At 46.1% G+C, this 13,588-nt stretch overlaps 1 protein-coding gene across 1 annotated transcript; it reads right to left on the bottom strand.

The window, feature by feature from the left end:
* Window positions 1-4,424: 4,424 nt before the first annotated feature.
* DNAJB8 (DnaJ heat shock protein family (Hsp40) member B8) lies at window positions 4,425-5,084 on the bottom strand (the record flags this gene model as incomplete). The annotated part of the gene is made up of 1 exon (XM_083869267.1): window positions 4,425-5,084. One exon carries the CDS (start codon window positions 5,082-5,084, stop codon window positions 4,425-4,427), a length of 660 nt encoding a protein of 219 aa, XP_083725393.1.
* Between the last annotated feature and the right edge of the window lie 8,504 nt (window positions 5,085-13,588).

Here is a 13,588-nt window from a genome sequence, read left to right as displayed (position 1 = left end):
GTTTGTAGTGACATCACTGCCACTTCCATGCCAATGGCCTCCTACTGCTGCAAACATGTGATTGTGATTTTGCTGCACACTCCATCAGAGAAGTGCCAGACTGGCCGGGGAGAGAGAGAGAGGGGGAGAGGAGAAGGGGTGGAAATATTCTGTTCTTGTATCTCAATTCAAATATCTGACAACAGCCCTGCAGCCCAGGGTGCTGAGTGATCAGGAGTAGGACCATGGAGCTGAGACTGTTCACAGATCAGCAGAGCTCAGGACACTGCAGCAACCTAACTGGAGGCTGAATAAGGACCTTAATTTTATGGTGGAGGGTCTTGGTCTCTATTGATGTGCTTCAGTGGAGATTTAGGTGGTCTTGTGCTCACCCTTCCTCACTGGTCCCATTTGCTTCTAATGTCACTTTTCTTGGCAAGAAAAACCTACAGATCTGAAATGTGGCTACAACAGCAACTGCAGGCTGTCGTAGTCATATTTTAGGCCATTATAGGGAAGAACAGATCTCAGCGTCAGAGTTTTGCCCATGAAGCAGAGAACAGCACGGAGGAATTTAAGTGGCTGGGGACACAGGAGAGAGAAGAGAGAAAAGAGAGGGAAGAAACAGAATTCATCACCAAAAATAAAACTAGATTGTGTCTGAGGACATTGCAGGAGGAAATCTCATGTCAGTTGCTCCACAAACAGCACTGAAAGCTGCAAAGCCCATCGTGGTAGCAAGGTTCCATTCTTCCCAAGAAACATCCGGAGGAGATCAGCCCTGGATATGTCCAGCACATGTAACCTTGGGGCACTGTGGAGGGGAGTAATATCTGCAGGGGCATGGACGAGCAAAGGGATCCAGCTAATGCACCTGTCTATCAGATTAAGCTGTCAAAACCCAAACCACTTCCATCACTGTCTGAGGAGAGACTCACTCTCTGCTTAATGGGATGTCTGTCCTGTTGTCACTCCAGGGAGAGGGGTCGGTGCCACCAGAGTGTGCAGCCGGCTGCGAGTTTAAAATCCTATTAAACGGGGACTAACAGTTGCAAAAAAAAGCAGGTATCCCCTAGTGGGGATTTAAAGATGTTTAGACATAATTTGATTTTCCAAGCAGATGTCATTATTGTTAAACAGTTGCCCACTTGATATGTTCAAGTTGTTGGCTGTAATTGCTAAAATTAGCAGGTCAGCATAGAGCAAAGGTCAGTTGGTTAATATCATGATTTAGTATTTTATGAAGTAATTCCAAATTGTTTTATGTATGTTTTTGCTTTTGCAGCCTAAGCCCACATTAAAGTAGTTGTGGGCCCTGCTAATAAAATAATGACTCAGCCTCTCAGCACAAGCTGCTGGCTGCACTCGGTGATGGAGCTCGAGCCACCCTCGCTCTCTGCTCTGCCTGGTGCCACAGGCAGCCACAGACACTTGGGTCCGGAGCTGCAGCCAGAAAGGAGGCTTCCAGCTGCTCCCAAGTGTGACATCTTCAAGCAGAGCTGGTGCCGGAAATAAACCCATCAATCCCAGCAGTGACTGGAAGGATGATGGGCTGGTTTCCATCAGCAGCTAAGCACAAGACATGCAAGCACCTTCAGCCATGAACACACCTGAAAGACTCAGCACTGACCAGACAAGGTCCCAAAATACAGGTTTTTTGAGGGAAGAGGCATTTTTGGAAGAGGAACAGAGAACTGGCATTAGGCAAGGCAAAGACTTACAAATTTTTGCTGCGGCTGGTTGGACATCTGGTGCTGCCTCCTCTGGTGCTGTGGCTGCTAAATGGCATGAGAAAAAAAAAATTTAAAACTCCTTGAGATGTTGACGGTTTTTTGGCCAGCTCAGTGTTAGTCTGATCCAATGTTCTGGGACAGAAAAGGCTTTGCTTCCAAGGCAAGGTGTGTTGGGGTTCACTTGCAGAACTTAGAGAATGGGTTGTATCTCTGTTACTTACTCTAACAGAGACACAACCCATTCCAGGGGTCATTTGGGCACACCTGGCAGATTTCTTGATATGGCAAGAATGCAGGACTTTGCTAATGCAGTTTGATCTCCTCTCTTGCCACCAGACCTTTATGATCTTGGTCTTGTTTTGGTTGTTTTTAATCTCTCATATTTAGCTCACAGAAAGTGCTGCAAGGCGTTCTGTGGTGTGCACAGGAAGAAATGGAAGAGCATCTGCAGGCCCTCCTGGACTTGACATTTTCTGGATGAGCTGGTCCCTTCCTGGTCTGTGTTCCCTTATTCCTTCCAGTAGGCTTTGGTATGTGCAGCCACCAGAGCTACCCCAGGAGATCCTGCAAGTAGCAATAGACACAGGGATGGAAAAAGGAAGGACTTTCTCTTAGGTGCTGCTTTAGATACCAACACAGGAGAAGGAATTACTGACTCAAGGCAAGAAAGGTCTCACATGCATATAGACTTGAGTACCTTTGCCTCAGATCAAGAAATACTGATGTGCATAAATATCCCATTAGAGACAATACTGAAGGAAAGTTTTAGCCCTAGGAAGCTAAAATGTTTGAGGTGCTGGGAATTCAACTCTGGTCCAGATTTCCAAACATGTTATTTTGATCAAAGACCATTTCAGTTTCCAATTCAAAACATGCAGTTTGATTTTTGTTGTTGTTGTTGTTACTGGCTTTTTTGTTTGTTTTGGGTTTTTTTTTTTACCTTGGACTTCCTCTGAGGCAGCATAACGTAAATTCAAGAAGCCATCTCTCGTGAGTACAGTGTCCACAGGAGAAGTGTCGGTAGAAATATTGACTCATGTTTGCTCTCACCAAAATAATCTTTCTGTATCAAACCCCTTAAATATTTGCAGTTCTCAGAGTCCCAATGCCAGCAGGATTGTTGATGGCTTCCAAACTGTGGAGTAGCAGCAGACACAGTTTGTCCCTGCATGGAGGTTTTCCCTGCTCCCATTGCCACTGGCCTCCCAGAATGCAGTTAAGCTTCCACTTGCTGCCCAGCACTGTCTTTTTCTCACTGGGAGAGGGGCTTATCAGCCCTTAGCATAACAAATGCAGTTTTTGTCTGTTTTTCCAAGCCAGACATGGTATCAATTGCTAAGGATGGTGATTTAAAGTACATTTGTCTTTGCAAGAGAAAAAGGCTTTGAATAAGGGGTGGCAGCATTCTGGCTAATTTAACTTATTGGTTAATGTTCAGAGTCTTTTTCTAGCAACACTACCTCAGTCTCCTTCAAAACACAGGAGTCTGTTATTCCCATTTTACAGCAGAGGAAACAGATGCAAAGACCTGCCCAAACACAGGCAGCAATTGCAATCTGGATTAGAGTGAAAATGTCCCTGAAAACTAGTTTCAGTCTTCAGGGAGACATCACTGGGCAGGGAAAGCTGGGAAACTCAAGAGGATGTAGTGTGGGACCAAAAATTAAGAGGTGTGTAAGATTTTAAATGCTTAAGGTGATCTGGCCAGGCAAGGTTCAGCTATTCATGTCAGCTCAGGGGAGGGCTGAAACATGGGGAGCACATTCTGTAGCTCAGTGGAGAACAAGCGTGTTGGCAGACTGTGCAAGAAATGCATTGTGAACTGGCTCTTGCAGCTGTGAGCAAGACAATAATGATGCTAAAGCACCATCTAAGTCTTCACATCCAACTTTGCACAAAGAGGGAGCTAAACTCAGTCCCTTGGAATCTGTTGGCTTATGGTTTGAATTTAGCTTTTCATGTTTGAATGACTCCAGGCAGAGAGGGAATATAGATTGTCCCAGTCAGAGAGCCAAATTCACCTTCTCCCTGCTCACTTTCAGCCTCTGAGCTATGCAGTACTTCCATCAGGGTCTCTGGTCATAATTTGCAGGGCATTCTCAAGAAAGCCCAATTTTCTTTTACAGTTGGAGGAATGACATTTTCTTCCTTTCTTTGTTTTTTCCTATGCCATTCTCTAGGCTCTCCATGTCCCACTTCCCCCTCCCAACCTTCTTGCCCATGTATAAAAACATTTTTCAATGGATATGCATCTTCTCATGCACCAAAAGTAGGAAGGGTATTCTTCGCTTAGTGTCAGGGTTGTGTATGAGACTCACACAAGGCTTTATTCATCCAGCTGATAGACTTTAATACTGACATCTCAGGGAGTGGGAAGGGAACCTATAGCTTGTTTAGGGGTCTCTTATGTGCCTACAAACCAGCTTGTCTCCTATTGCTGTATTAATCGACTTTGTCTCTTTTGCAAGCCAGCAAGGTTGTTTCACATGTATCTGCAATACATATTTACTGAATAATCACTATGTATCACCTCATTCAGGCTTTGTGGACTCACACTCTTTCATTTAGTATAACCATATCTTTACCTGTGAAATATTTTGTTCCCAACTATTGAGAAGTCTGCATCTGTTGTCTCATGAACTCAGTATTTATTGATATGCTTGTAGCAGATCCCATCAGTTGAGCTATCAGAGCACATCCCACAGCTTGCAGTTAATGCTTCTGCTGGTGACATTCAGAATTCAGGTAGTCTCTCCCATTGATTATTACAGACTTTAGCTGGCCATCTTCTTCCACTTCTTTTGTCTCCTGACCATCCTCAATGATGTTCCGGGTGGTGATGGTCTTGCCATTGATCACTTCAGTAGAGGTTATCACTGTTCTGACACCGTATGGCCCAGATGTGTTTTCAGCAAAGAAGGAGGTGGGGTGCCCGCTGGGACAGAAGGAACTCCATTGCACAAATGGCTCCCTGGACCTTCCTCCTCTTCCACTTCTGCTGTGCCAGGTTTCACCATTGATTCTGATGTCAAAAGGGTTCAATAAAATACACGTAAATGGATACGTCCCTCCAAAGGCCTCTTCTTCATGGGAGAATCCATGACGGGAACCAAAGAAGCTGTTATAACCCGATGCAGCCCTTTCTCTGAGAGTTCTGCTCTCCTCAAGAGACTTGTCATACAGTGATCGCTTCTGAGGGTCGGACAAAATCTCGTACGCTTCAACAATTTCTTTGAATTTCTTCTCAGCTTCCTCCTTGTTTCTGGGATTCTTATCAGGATGCCATTTTAGTGCCAGTTTGTGGTAGGATTTCTTAATATCATCCTGTGAGGCATTTTTTTGCAGTCCAAGGACCTTGTAGTAATCTACCATCTCAGAGGAAAGCTGGGTTTTTCTGGAAGATGCCTGGTTATCTCTCTCCCACCAAGGCTGATCAGCATGCAGATACTCCTGGACAGCCAGTGACACTGTGTTCCTCACAGGTGGGGAGATGTTCAGTCTGCTCCATGAGCTGCTCTGTCCTGCTGCAGTGCAAGGCCACCAAGAGCTGTTTGACCATAGACATTCTTTTCAAACCTGTTGCTCACAAACCATGAGATTGTGACCTCAGAGAGGGTTTCAGCCAATCCTGATTCAGTTGTCCTGACCACGTTCTAGGGTGGAGTTGGTTGTCACTGGCCTTTGTGTTTCTACATGTAGGCCATGCACATGATGTTGTAGCTGCTGGATGTAACTGTGCTGACACAGCTGTGATGTAGAACTACCATAGTATCATAAAATGGTTTGGGTGGGAAGTGACATTTTTCAAAGGTCATCTAATCCCTGCCCCCTGCAATGGGCAGGGTCTCCTTCCACTAGAACTGGTTGCTTAATGCCCCAACCAAACTGGCCTTGAACACTTCCAGGGGTGGGACATCATCCATAGCTTCCCTGGGCAATGTCTTTCACTGTTTTACCATCCTCATGACTTTGTCAGACTACTTTTTGCCTGAATCTGCCTTACAGTGGGATTCTCAGATACTCAGTGGATCCATGTGCAATCCAGGGAAGTGTGGTGTAGTCAGGTCATACTATCTGATGGGACATAATTCCCTATGGTAGCAGCTCTAGAGAAACTGCAGTCTGGCTACCCATAGTTCAGAAAGAGTGTTGATAAATAAGAGAAAGCCCAGGGGAAGGCCATAAAATGTGACTAAGGGATTGGAAAATACACTCTGAGTGAGAGAGTTGGGGAAGGAGGAAGTTCAATGCCAGCTACATCATAGTCAGCAAGAACCTGCATGGGAACAGAAATTCAGTGCCATAGGGATCTTGAGGCTGCCACACAAAGCAGCTGGAAGATATCATTAGTCAAATTTAAATTCAAAATACATCACACATCCTTCTTTATGAAGGTAGCAAATCACTGGAACTTCCCCATGTGGCCATTTTTAAACCCTGAGTGGGAATTTTTCCTAAAATCATTATTAGATGGATATCATAATCTTTCTGAATTCATAGACAAGCCTAACACTTTCAGAAGAGCCTCATTTTCATGTTGGTAGTAAATTAAATTCCCAGAATTACCAACCTTAGCCTCTTTTCTATGCGCCTTTTTGGGTACTTGTCCCAAGGTGTGTATGCAAGTACAACAGGGATGGCCCAGGAACTCGACACAGGCAATCAAATCTAGGGTTATCTTGCATCTGTTTCTGTTCCTTGGATTTGCCATTCTGGTGAGAAATACAATATCCTCAGAGGGAAATATTGCATGAAGAAGGTCTCCAAGGAAGTGCCAATAATGAGAATTCATCTGTCTGTAACACAGTGTCATAAACACCTACTAATAGCAGCATATGTTGCAGATCACTGCCCTCTTTTCCATTATCCCACACTTTGGGAAGAAGACAAGAGCCAGCCAGACCAAAAAGAGCATGTGCACAGCATATGAGCTGGCTGCTGTCCTAACACACAGCCTGGGGGGGGGAGGCTGGGGAGGGGGCTGTGAAAGCAAGGGGCAGTCATGTCAGCCTGGAGGCAGCAATGGAGACAGAAGTAGGAAGGCAACTGAGCTGACAGTATTGGGAAAGATATTTATACTGCTAGTGTTCTCACTGGTCAGTGATGGGACAGTAGCATGGAGGTGCTTGTCAGATTTGAGCAGTAAAAGTTGCCGCAGGACAGTGCAGGTCTGGGGGCTGGAGCTGAAGGAACTGCAAAGCAAACGAGCTCATGAGGTCCTGTGGGCTCACCTCACTGGAGAGATCTCAGCTTTTGCCTCCTTTGGCACAGAAGTCTTCTTAATTACAGGGTGGTTGTGCCACATGATTTATTTTTCTGCTGGATGTTGTTTGTCCTGTCGAAATGGCAAAAGTAACCTGGGCCCAACAGCAAACTGCTGCTGGCCATTTGAGCTCAGAGGAGCATTCCCAAAACACTCTTAAGTGGTCTTCTACACTGAAAGGAGAGCTAAGACTTGATGGCTCACTCAGATTATAGTCTTATGCTTGAAATCTTCATGAAAGGGACTAGATTTTTTAAGGATTGTCCATTGGACTTGAGGGTGATCCAAGCTTACCTCCTGTAAGTCCCCAGAAGGTGCCGACAGCTCCTAGCCACTGCCAGCACAGTCCTCTTGCAGATGCTTGGCAGAAATTTCAAGAAGAATTGCTGTTCCTACTCTCTATTACCCAGAAGGGAAAACTGGACATCAGAAAAGTCTGTTGGAGAGGGTCCCAGGCCAGTTATCAACTTCTAGGAGTGGGACTATACATGGAAAGGAAATGACTGCTTTTTGCTCTGTCTTTGCAAAGCGTCTCTTCCCCTACTTGCCTTTAATGTGGAGAGCCCATCTCAGACTGGCCCACTGGGTTATCTGTCTTGGATTAAGCACATCCCACCCAGCTGAAAAGTAGGGAGTGTTTTTCTCCTGTCATCCCTGAACAGAAGATGCTCACTGCCTGTCTGCTGCCTGCAGCAGGCATCAGTGATTAGCAACCATTCAGGCCACTGCTGTGAGCCAAAAGGGTTTGCAAGGAAAAAAGGAAGGGTCAAGGAGAGGCAGGGAGAAAGGGAAATGAGACATGCACACATCAAGTAACTAGACCCAAACTGGCCTGGCAGACCCATCCCTAGAAACCAAGGCTTTGAAATGAGAAATGTTTTTCGTATCTTAAATCTCAAGTACAAACAATAAAAGCTGGCCCAGACTGTGTTCTTTGAAGAGAAAGTACGAGTGACCTGAACAGTGGTTATCAGCAGCGTCATTAAGATAAACCCTCAACATGATTTAAAGCATCCGAAACTGAAGGCAGCACTTTCAGATACTAACAAAATGGTCTGACATTGGGGATGAAAATCAATAGTAATCTGATGTCATTAAAAATACTCAAAAGTGTCCCATGGCTGATGGAGGCAAGATTAGTGTAAATATTTGTATTCTAATCAGTGGCACGCGAGGGCTGTAGGCAGCCTTTCTGTCTATTTAATTAATGGAGTGGCTTTTTAAAAGGATCCTAATCATATGTGATTGTATCTGCTTATCAACATTTTTGCTAATTAGATGATATGGAGGCAGTCACTCTGCTAATTCCCTCATCCAAACAGCATATCCTGCACAGATAAAGTACAGTCTATTTTTAATAAGAAACAATCATGAGACAGACTAACCTTAATGGCGCTTATTATCCGAGGATCTTAGGGATTTTCTTTCCTACCCACCCCCTTTTTCCTTTTCCTTCATTCCCTGTTTCAGTATGTCAGATGGATGTGGATGTAGTCCTGTCTCCCTCAGATCCCTGTCCCCCCTCAGTTCCCCACTCCAGGCATGCCATGTCCAGCCTTCTCTTCCCTCCCAGCCAGGTATTGGGTCTGTAAGGGCAGGGATTGTCAGCCAGGTCAGGATGGAGAACAAAACATAAGGCACCACACAGCAAAATGTCCCAAACTTTTTGTCACCCAGATGACAGGTGACCCCAACCATGCAGCCCCAATCCCTGATCCTGCGCTTGGCACCCCAGTGAGCCTTGGTCCAGAAAGCATTAAGTGCCTCCAAGTTGTGGAAAAAAAAAACCCACCTATTATTATTTTGATTAGATTAATATTAGGAAAAGTTTCTTCAGGGAAAGGACTGTCAAAAATTGGATCAGGCTGTCCATGGCAGCAGTTGAGTCACCATTCCCCAAGGTATTTAAAAGCCATCTAGTTGTGCTGGGTTAGTGGTGGGATTGGCAGCACTTGGTTTAATGGTTGGACTTAGTGATTTTAAAGGTCTTTTCCAACCTAAAAAATAATAATTGTTGTTATCATGGTTTGTTTTTTTTTTTCTGTTTTAAAAGCATCTGAGGGCAGAGGAGGTCTATGCAAGTGATTTCTCATCACCCTGTTGATTCTGTGACACGGCTGGGGTCCTTTTATCTAAACCAACACAAGTCAGAGACATTTGTTCCAAGTCCTTAGACTATCCAAACAAACATGAGTCGTGCTTTGTTCCACCAGTCACTGTCATTAGATGCCTCCCCATGGGTCATCCTTTTTTTGGGGGGATGCTGTGCTTGGCCTTGGTGTGACATTTCTGGGGATGATGGTCGGGGATGGGCACACTGGGCTGACTTCCTACTGGGGTGGAACAGAAGAACCTGCCTGACTTCAGAACAAGATTGAAAAATAAATAGAAAATTTGCCCTGAAGAATGTCTCCTCACATCTCAAAATCCAAATGCGACACTTAGATAAGGAGAACCCATCCTGAATGTGTGTAGCTCCCATCCCAAGAGCATCTGGGTGGAGCAGTGGAGAAGGGTAGGTGCCTGGTGCTCAGTTTTGGGAGGTCAGGAGTTTGCCTGCTGTTTTTGCAGCTGTGAATGTTGAGCAGAAAAGGCTTAAACCATGTAGATTCCCCACTCTGTACAGGAGGGAGCATCAGCAAGTCCTGTGCATTCATCCCATGTGTCTGGCTCAGCACGGAGGTTGGATGTGGGGTGGGAGATGGAGTGGCTCTGAGGAGTTCTGACTGGAAGAGACCTTCAGAGGCTAGGACACAGGGCTGTGTCTGTTTCCAGCTTCTCTGGGACTCGGGCTGAAGCTTAAGACTAAACCAAGGTTCAGGCAAGAAGACAACCATCACCTCTGAGTGGTAGTGGGGAAGGGCAGGAACCTCAAACAAACATTCTTTTTTGAGATCTGAAGACAAAGAGGCCTGGTCCTACTTAGTGGAGTCAAGAATGAGCCTGACATGTTTTTTTTTATGTTAGATCATGCCCTATACCTAGGGCTGGACCTTGCTTCAATCTTGGAAAGTTCAAATGCTATTGTAACTCATGTCCATGGACTCTGACCCCAGCAGAGTTCAGAGCACTTTGGTTTCACTGACTGGATCATCTCCACGTGTCATTTGCAGTATCCTCTCCAGACACAGCTCTGGTGAAGTTGTACTCAGCAACACGGTTGGCCAATCCTTCTACCATTCCTCTTTGGCATGGTCTCTAGCCCTAAATCCTCCCCATGTAATGCACAGGAATTAATCCAGTATTGACCACTTTCCCTGAGGGGTTTCCTGCTGCTTGTTCCATGACTGAGGGCTATAAATTCAGAAGAGGAGGGGCTTCTGGGGCAAGGATTGCATTGCAAGCCGTTGAGTCCTGGGGCTTAATGAGGTACTGCTTATCAGCAAAGCATGCTTATCTGAAGCCCGCCAGTGTACCTGCTCCAGCCCCATCATGAGCAAACATGTTTTACCACCCGGTTGCAGGGAGCCGGGAGCATGGTCAGAATGGCACAGTTCAGCTGATGTGTGGTAACTTGTGAAGCCACAGCAACTTTATCACTTCACAACATCCATACATAGCCATAGCCTTGAATCTTCGTAGGGAAAGAAAGGATGATGAGTTACTGTTCTGGGATTTTCTCCCTGTTTCCAGTCAGTGGGAAGTGGTATGTGGAGCATTCATTTAATAAACCAGAGGGGGAAAGCTGTAGATCAGCTTCTCATTATTTCAGTGCTGGCTCACACCATCACTTGGGCTTGTGCCTGACAGTTCAGTGTGTTATTTGAGGCCACTCTAGCATTCTGCAGAAATGATGCCACCCTCCTCTGAAAGTGTGGGGTTCATCCAAGCAGGGAAGGCCTGACTCTATCAGTAGGTTTATCAGTGCTTATTTAATCTCAGTTTAAGGCCTATTAATGAAGAAGGTGCTCACTTTGAAGACTACTCCCTGTTGAGAGCCAGCTCTCTAGCAGGAAACCTCCTGGAGATGTTTTACTGATGTGGACTCTGAAGTAAAGCAACTCTGTACAGGTAAAAAATGCATGAGTGGTGTGGTTTGCAGAGCAAGGAGGGAGTCCTAAGTGGTACAGAACTTAGGTGAGGTTCCCCATGATGTGCACACAGACATGCAGGAGGGATGGTAAGTGTTTGTGCCCCCATATTTTCTAACGTGTTACACCTACATCCAACAAGGGAGGCCCAGACAACACAGGTAGCAGGTGAGGGACTGACCAATTACTTTAAGGGGAGTGGGGAACTAGATAAGAACACCGAAGCCATCAGGAAATGCGTTCTGGTCCTACCCATCAGCACTTTGTACATAGGGCTGATGGGAACAGTGAAATTTCCACACTGCCTCAGCAAAGGTTTAGTCTGAGTTTATTGATGAAATTAAAAGACTGGAAAATACAAATTGTAAATGTGATGACTTAAGAGCTCATAAATTCAGTATACAGCCCCATTCCAGAGAGCTTGTATGCAGTGCAGCCACACTGCCCTTGGTCCCATTGCTCAAACCCATGTCCTGCAGAAAGCCCTTCTGCCCTTCCTGGTTCCCAAAACATTGCATGTGCATGTGTGTGCACAGATGCTTGGAAACAAACACACACTGGATACTGTCCTGCCTGTGCATACTGGGAGTTTGCTGCTTATGTACAGACACCCTGACAGTGCTTCAGCCCAGAAACCAGCACTAGTGCTGAAGCAGTATTTGCAATCACTGAAGTGAGGGAACAAATGGAGGTCGTTGAAGATGAGCTCATGGCAGGAGAGACAGTCCCCTCCTCACTGAGGAGGCATTTGCTTGCATTAGATCCTGCTGTCCAAGTGTCCTTGCTTGATGCTTGCAGAGGAGCTTCATGGTCTTATCCATGTCTATGTGTGTGGGCAGCAGGAGTAGCATGGGCAACTTGGTCCCACACGTGGAATCAGTCAAAACTGATCACTTCTGAGCTGCAATGGAGAATGCCAGAGTGGGAATGATAAAGCTTTTGACCAATGCACAAGTCCCTCCCCCGTTTTTCCACTTATCCCCCTTCTATCCCCTATCCAGGAGCTGAGTGACCCCTGTGAGCAGAGGGATTGAGGAGAGCTTCTTGGAACAATGCTTAATGTGTCGAGCTAATTCTGAGGTGAGTTGTGATTAGGTTTGTACAACTGGGCTGCAGCTGTCACTGAGCTGGTCCAGAACAAAGTTCCTTGGATAAATTGCCTAAGTGTTATAGCACCTTTGGCATTATGTGCTTTCCCCTCTTTTTCTAGGAAGATGGAGAGCTGGAAACCACCCTACTTCTAGGATCCATCCAGCCCATGCAAAAGACATAGCTTTTGGTCTGGGACCCCTAATGTGGGGATGTAGCACCCAGTGGCAGCCTGCTGTCCTGCTGAGGGACATAGAGCTTATGACATAGTCTGAGCAAGGAGAGCTGGGGACAGATCCTGGGAGAACACCAGAAGACAAAATAGGATGCCTTTCTTCCTGGTCGAGTGGACCAGCTCTCAGCACACAGTAATTGTGAAGCGGATGGGCTTGGCAGCTGTTTCCCTGTCCCTGCACAAGTGCCCAGGGGTCAGTTCTTGGGGATGGCTGTGCTTTGAATGTCTCAAGGTAAGTCTCAGACTGCTTTTTGAAAAACAGTGCCCTGCAGCCCCCTGTGCACAGGCCCCAACTCCAATGACAGGTGTGGGGCAGTGCTGAGGCTCCTCTGCATACCAGGGGTCACTTTCAGGGTCCAGCACAGGGGCCAGCCTGCACCTGCAATACTGCACACCAGCCTTTCAGCAAAGCTAAGTCCTCAAGTTCCTGACATGTTTCTCTGAAGAAGGTGGCTTGGGCCTCCCTAAGCTAGATGTTTCCCATCTCCCAGTGTCCAAGCCCAGAGCACAGAGTTTTGGATGTTTTGTCTCAGAGATGGTTCTAGTCTGTGGGGACAGCCATAGGTGCTGAGAGTGGTGTTTGGTACACCTGGCATTTGCTCATTTCTCAGACCTTCTTTTACCAAACGAGGAACAGAAAAAGCGGGGGGGGGGGGAGGAGGGGGCGTACTTTTTAAAATCATTTTTAATCGCTGTAAAATCCACATTCCTGCTCTTTTGCTTTTGCAGTACATGTAGCTAGCACTCATGCCATAAGACCATGTGCAAATGTAGGGCCGTGGGTGCCTGTGTGCATGGCTGGGCAGACCAGGCTAGGAGCGCAAGTCCAGAGGCACAGGTCCTGCCTGAGCAGACTCAGGAACACACTGCATATATTGGCCAAACTATGCTGCCTTTTCCTACCCCGGCTGGACTCTATTTGGCAGTGTTGTGGTCTGGCAAAAATGTCTTCCCTTGCTTTTCTCCACCCAGACCCTTGAAAACTTTGGAAATTCACCTGAAATATTTGTCATTCCTCAGCACTCTGTATGTATGACCCACCAGAACTGTCCTTTCCCGGGACTCGGTTCTGAACGCAGAGCAGAGATAACGTTTAACAGGCAAGAGCAGATGAGAAGGAGATAAAGAAATAAGGGGGGGAAGGGGAGGAGGAATGCAAAGGTATGTGGCTGCATGTTGTACTGTGTTTATGCATAAACAGGCTTGCTTATCGATATCCAGATGTAAGCTGGAGTGCAGGGTAATATCTCCTGAAACA

This window comes from Zosterops lateralis (genome assembly GCF_965231275.1).
Source record: "Zosterops lateralis genome assembly, chromosome: 11".
In the NCBI taxonomy this organism is placed as follows: domain Eukaryota; kingdom Metazoa; phylum Chordata; class Aves; order Passeriformes; family Zosteropidae; genus Zosterops; species Zosterops lateralis.
The sequence above is the reverse complement of the archived record's forward strand: the minus strand, read 5'-3'. Positions and strand labels throughout refer to the sequence as shown.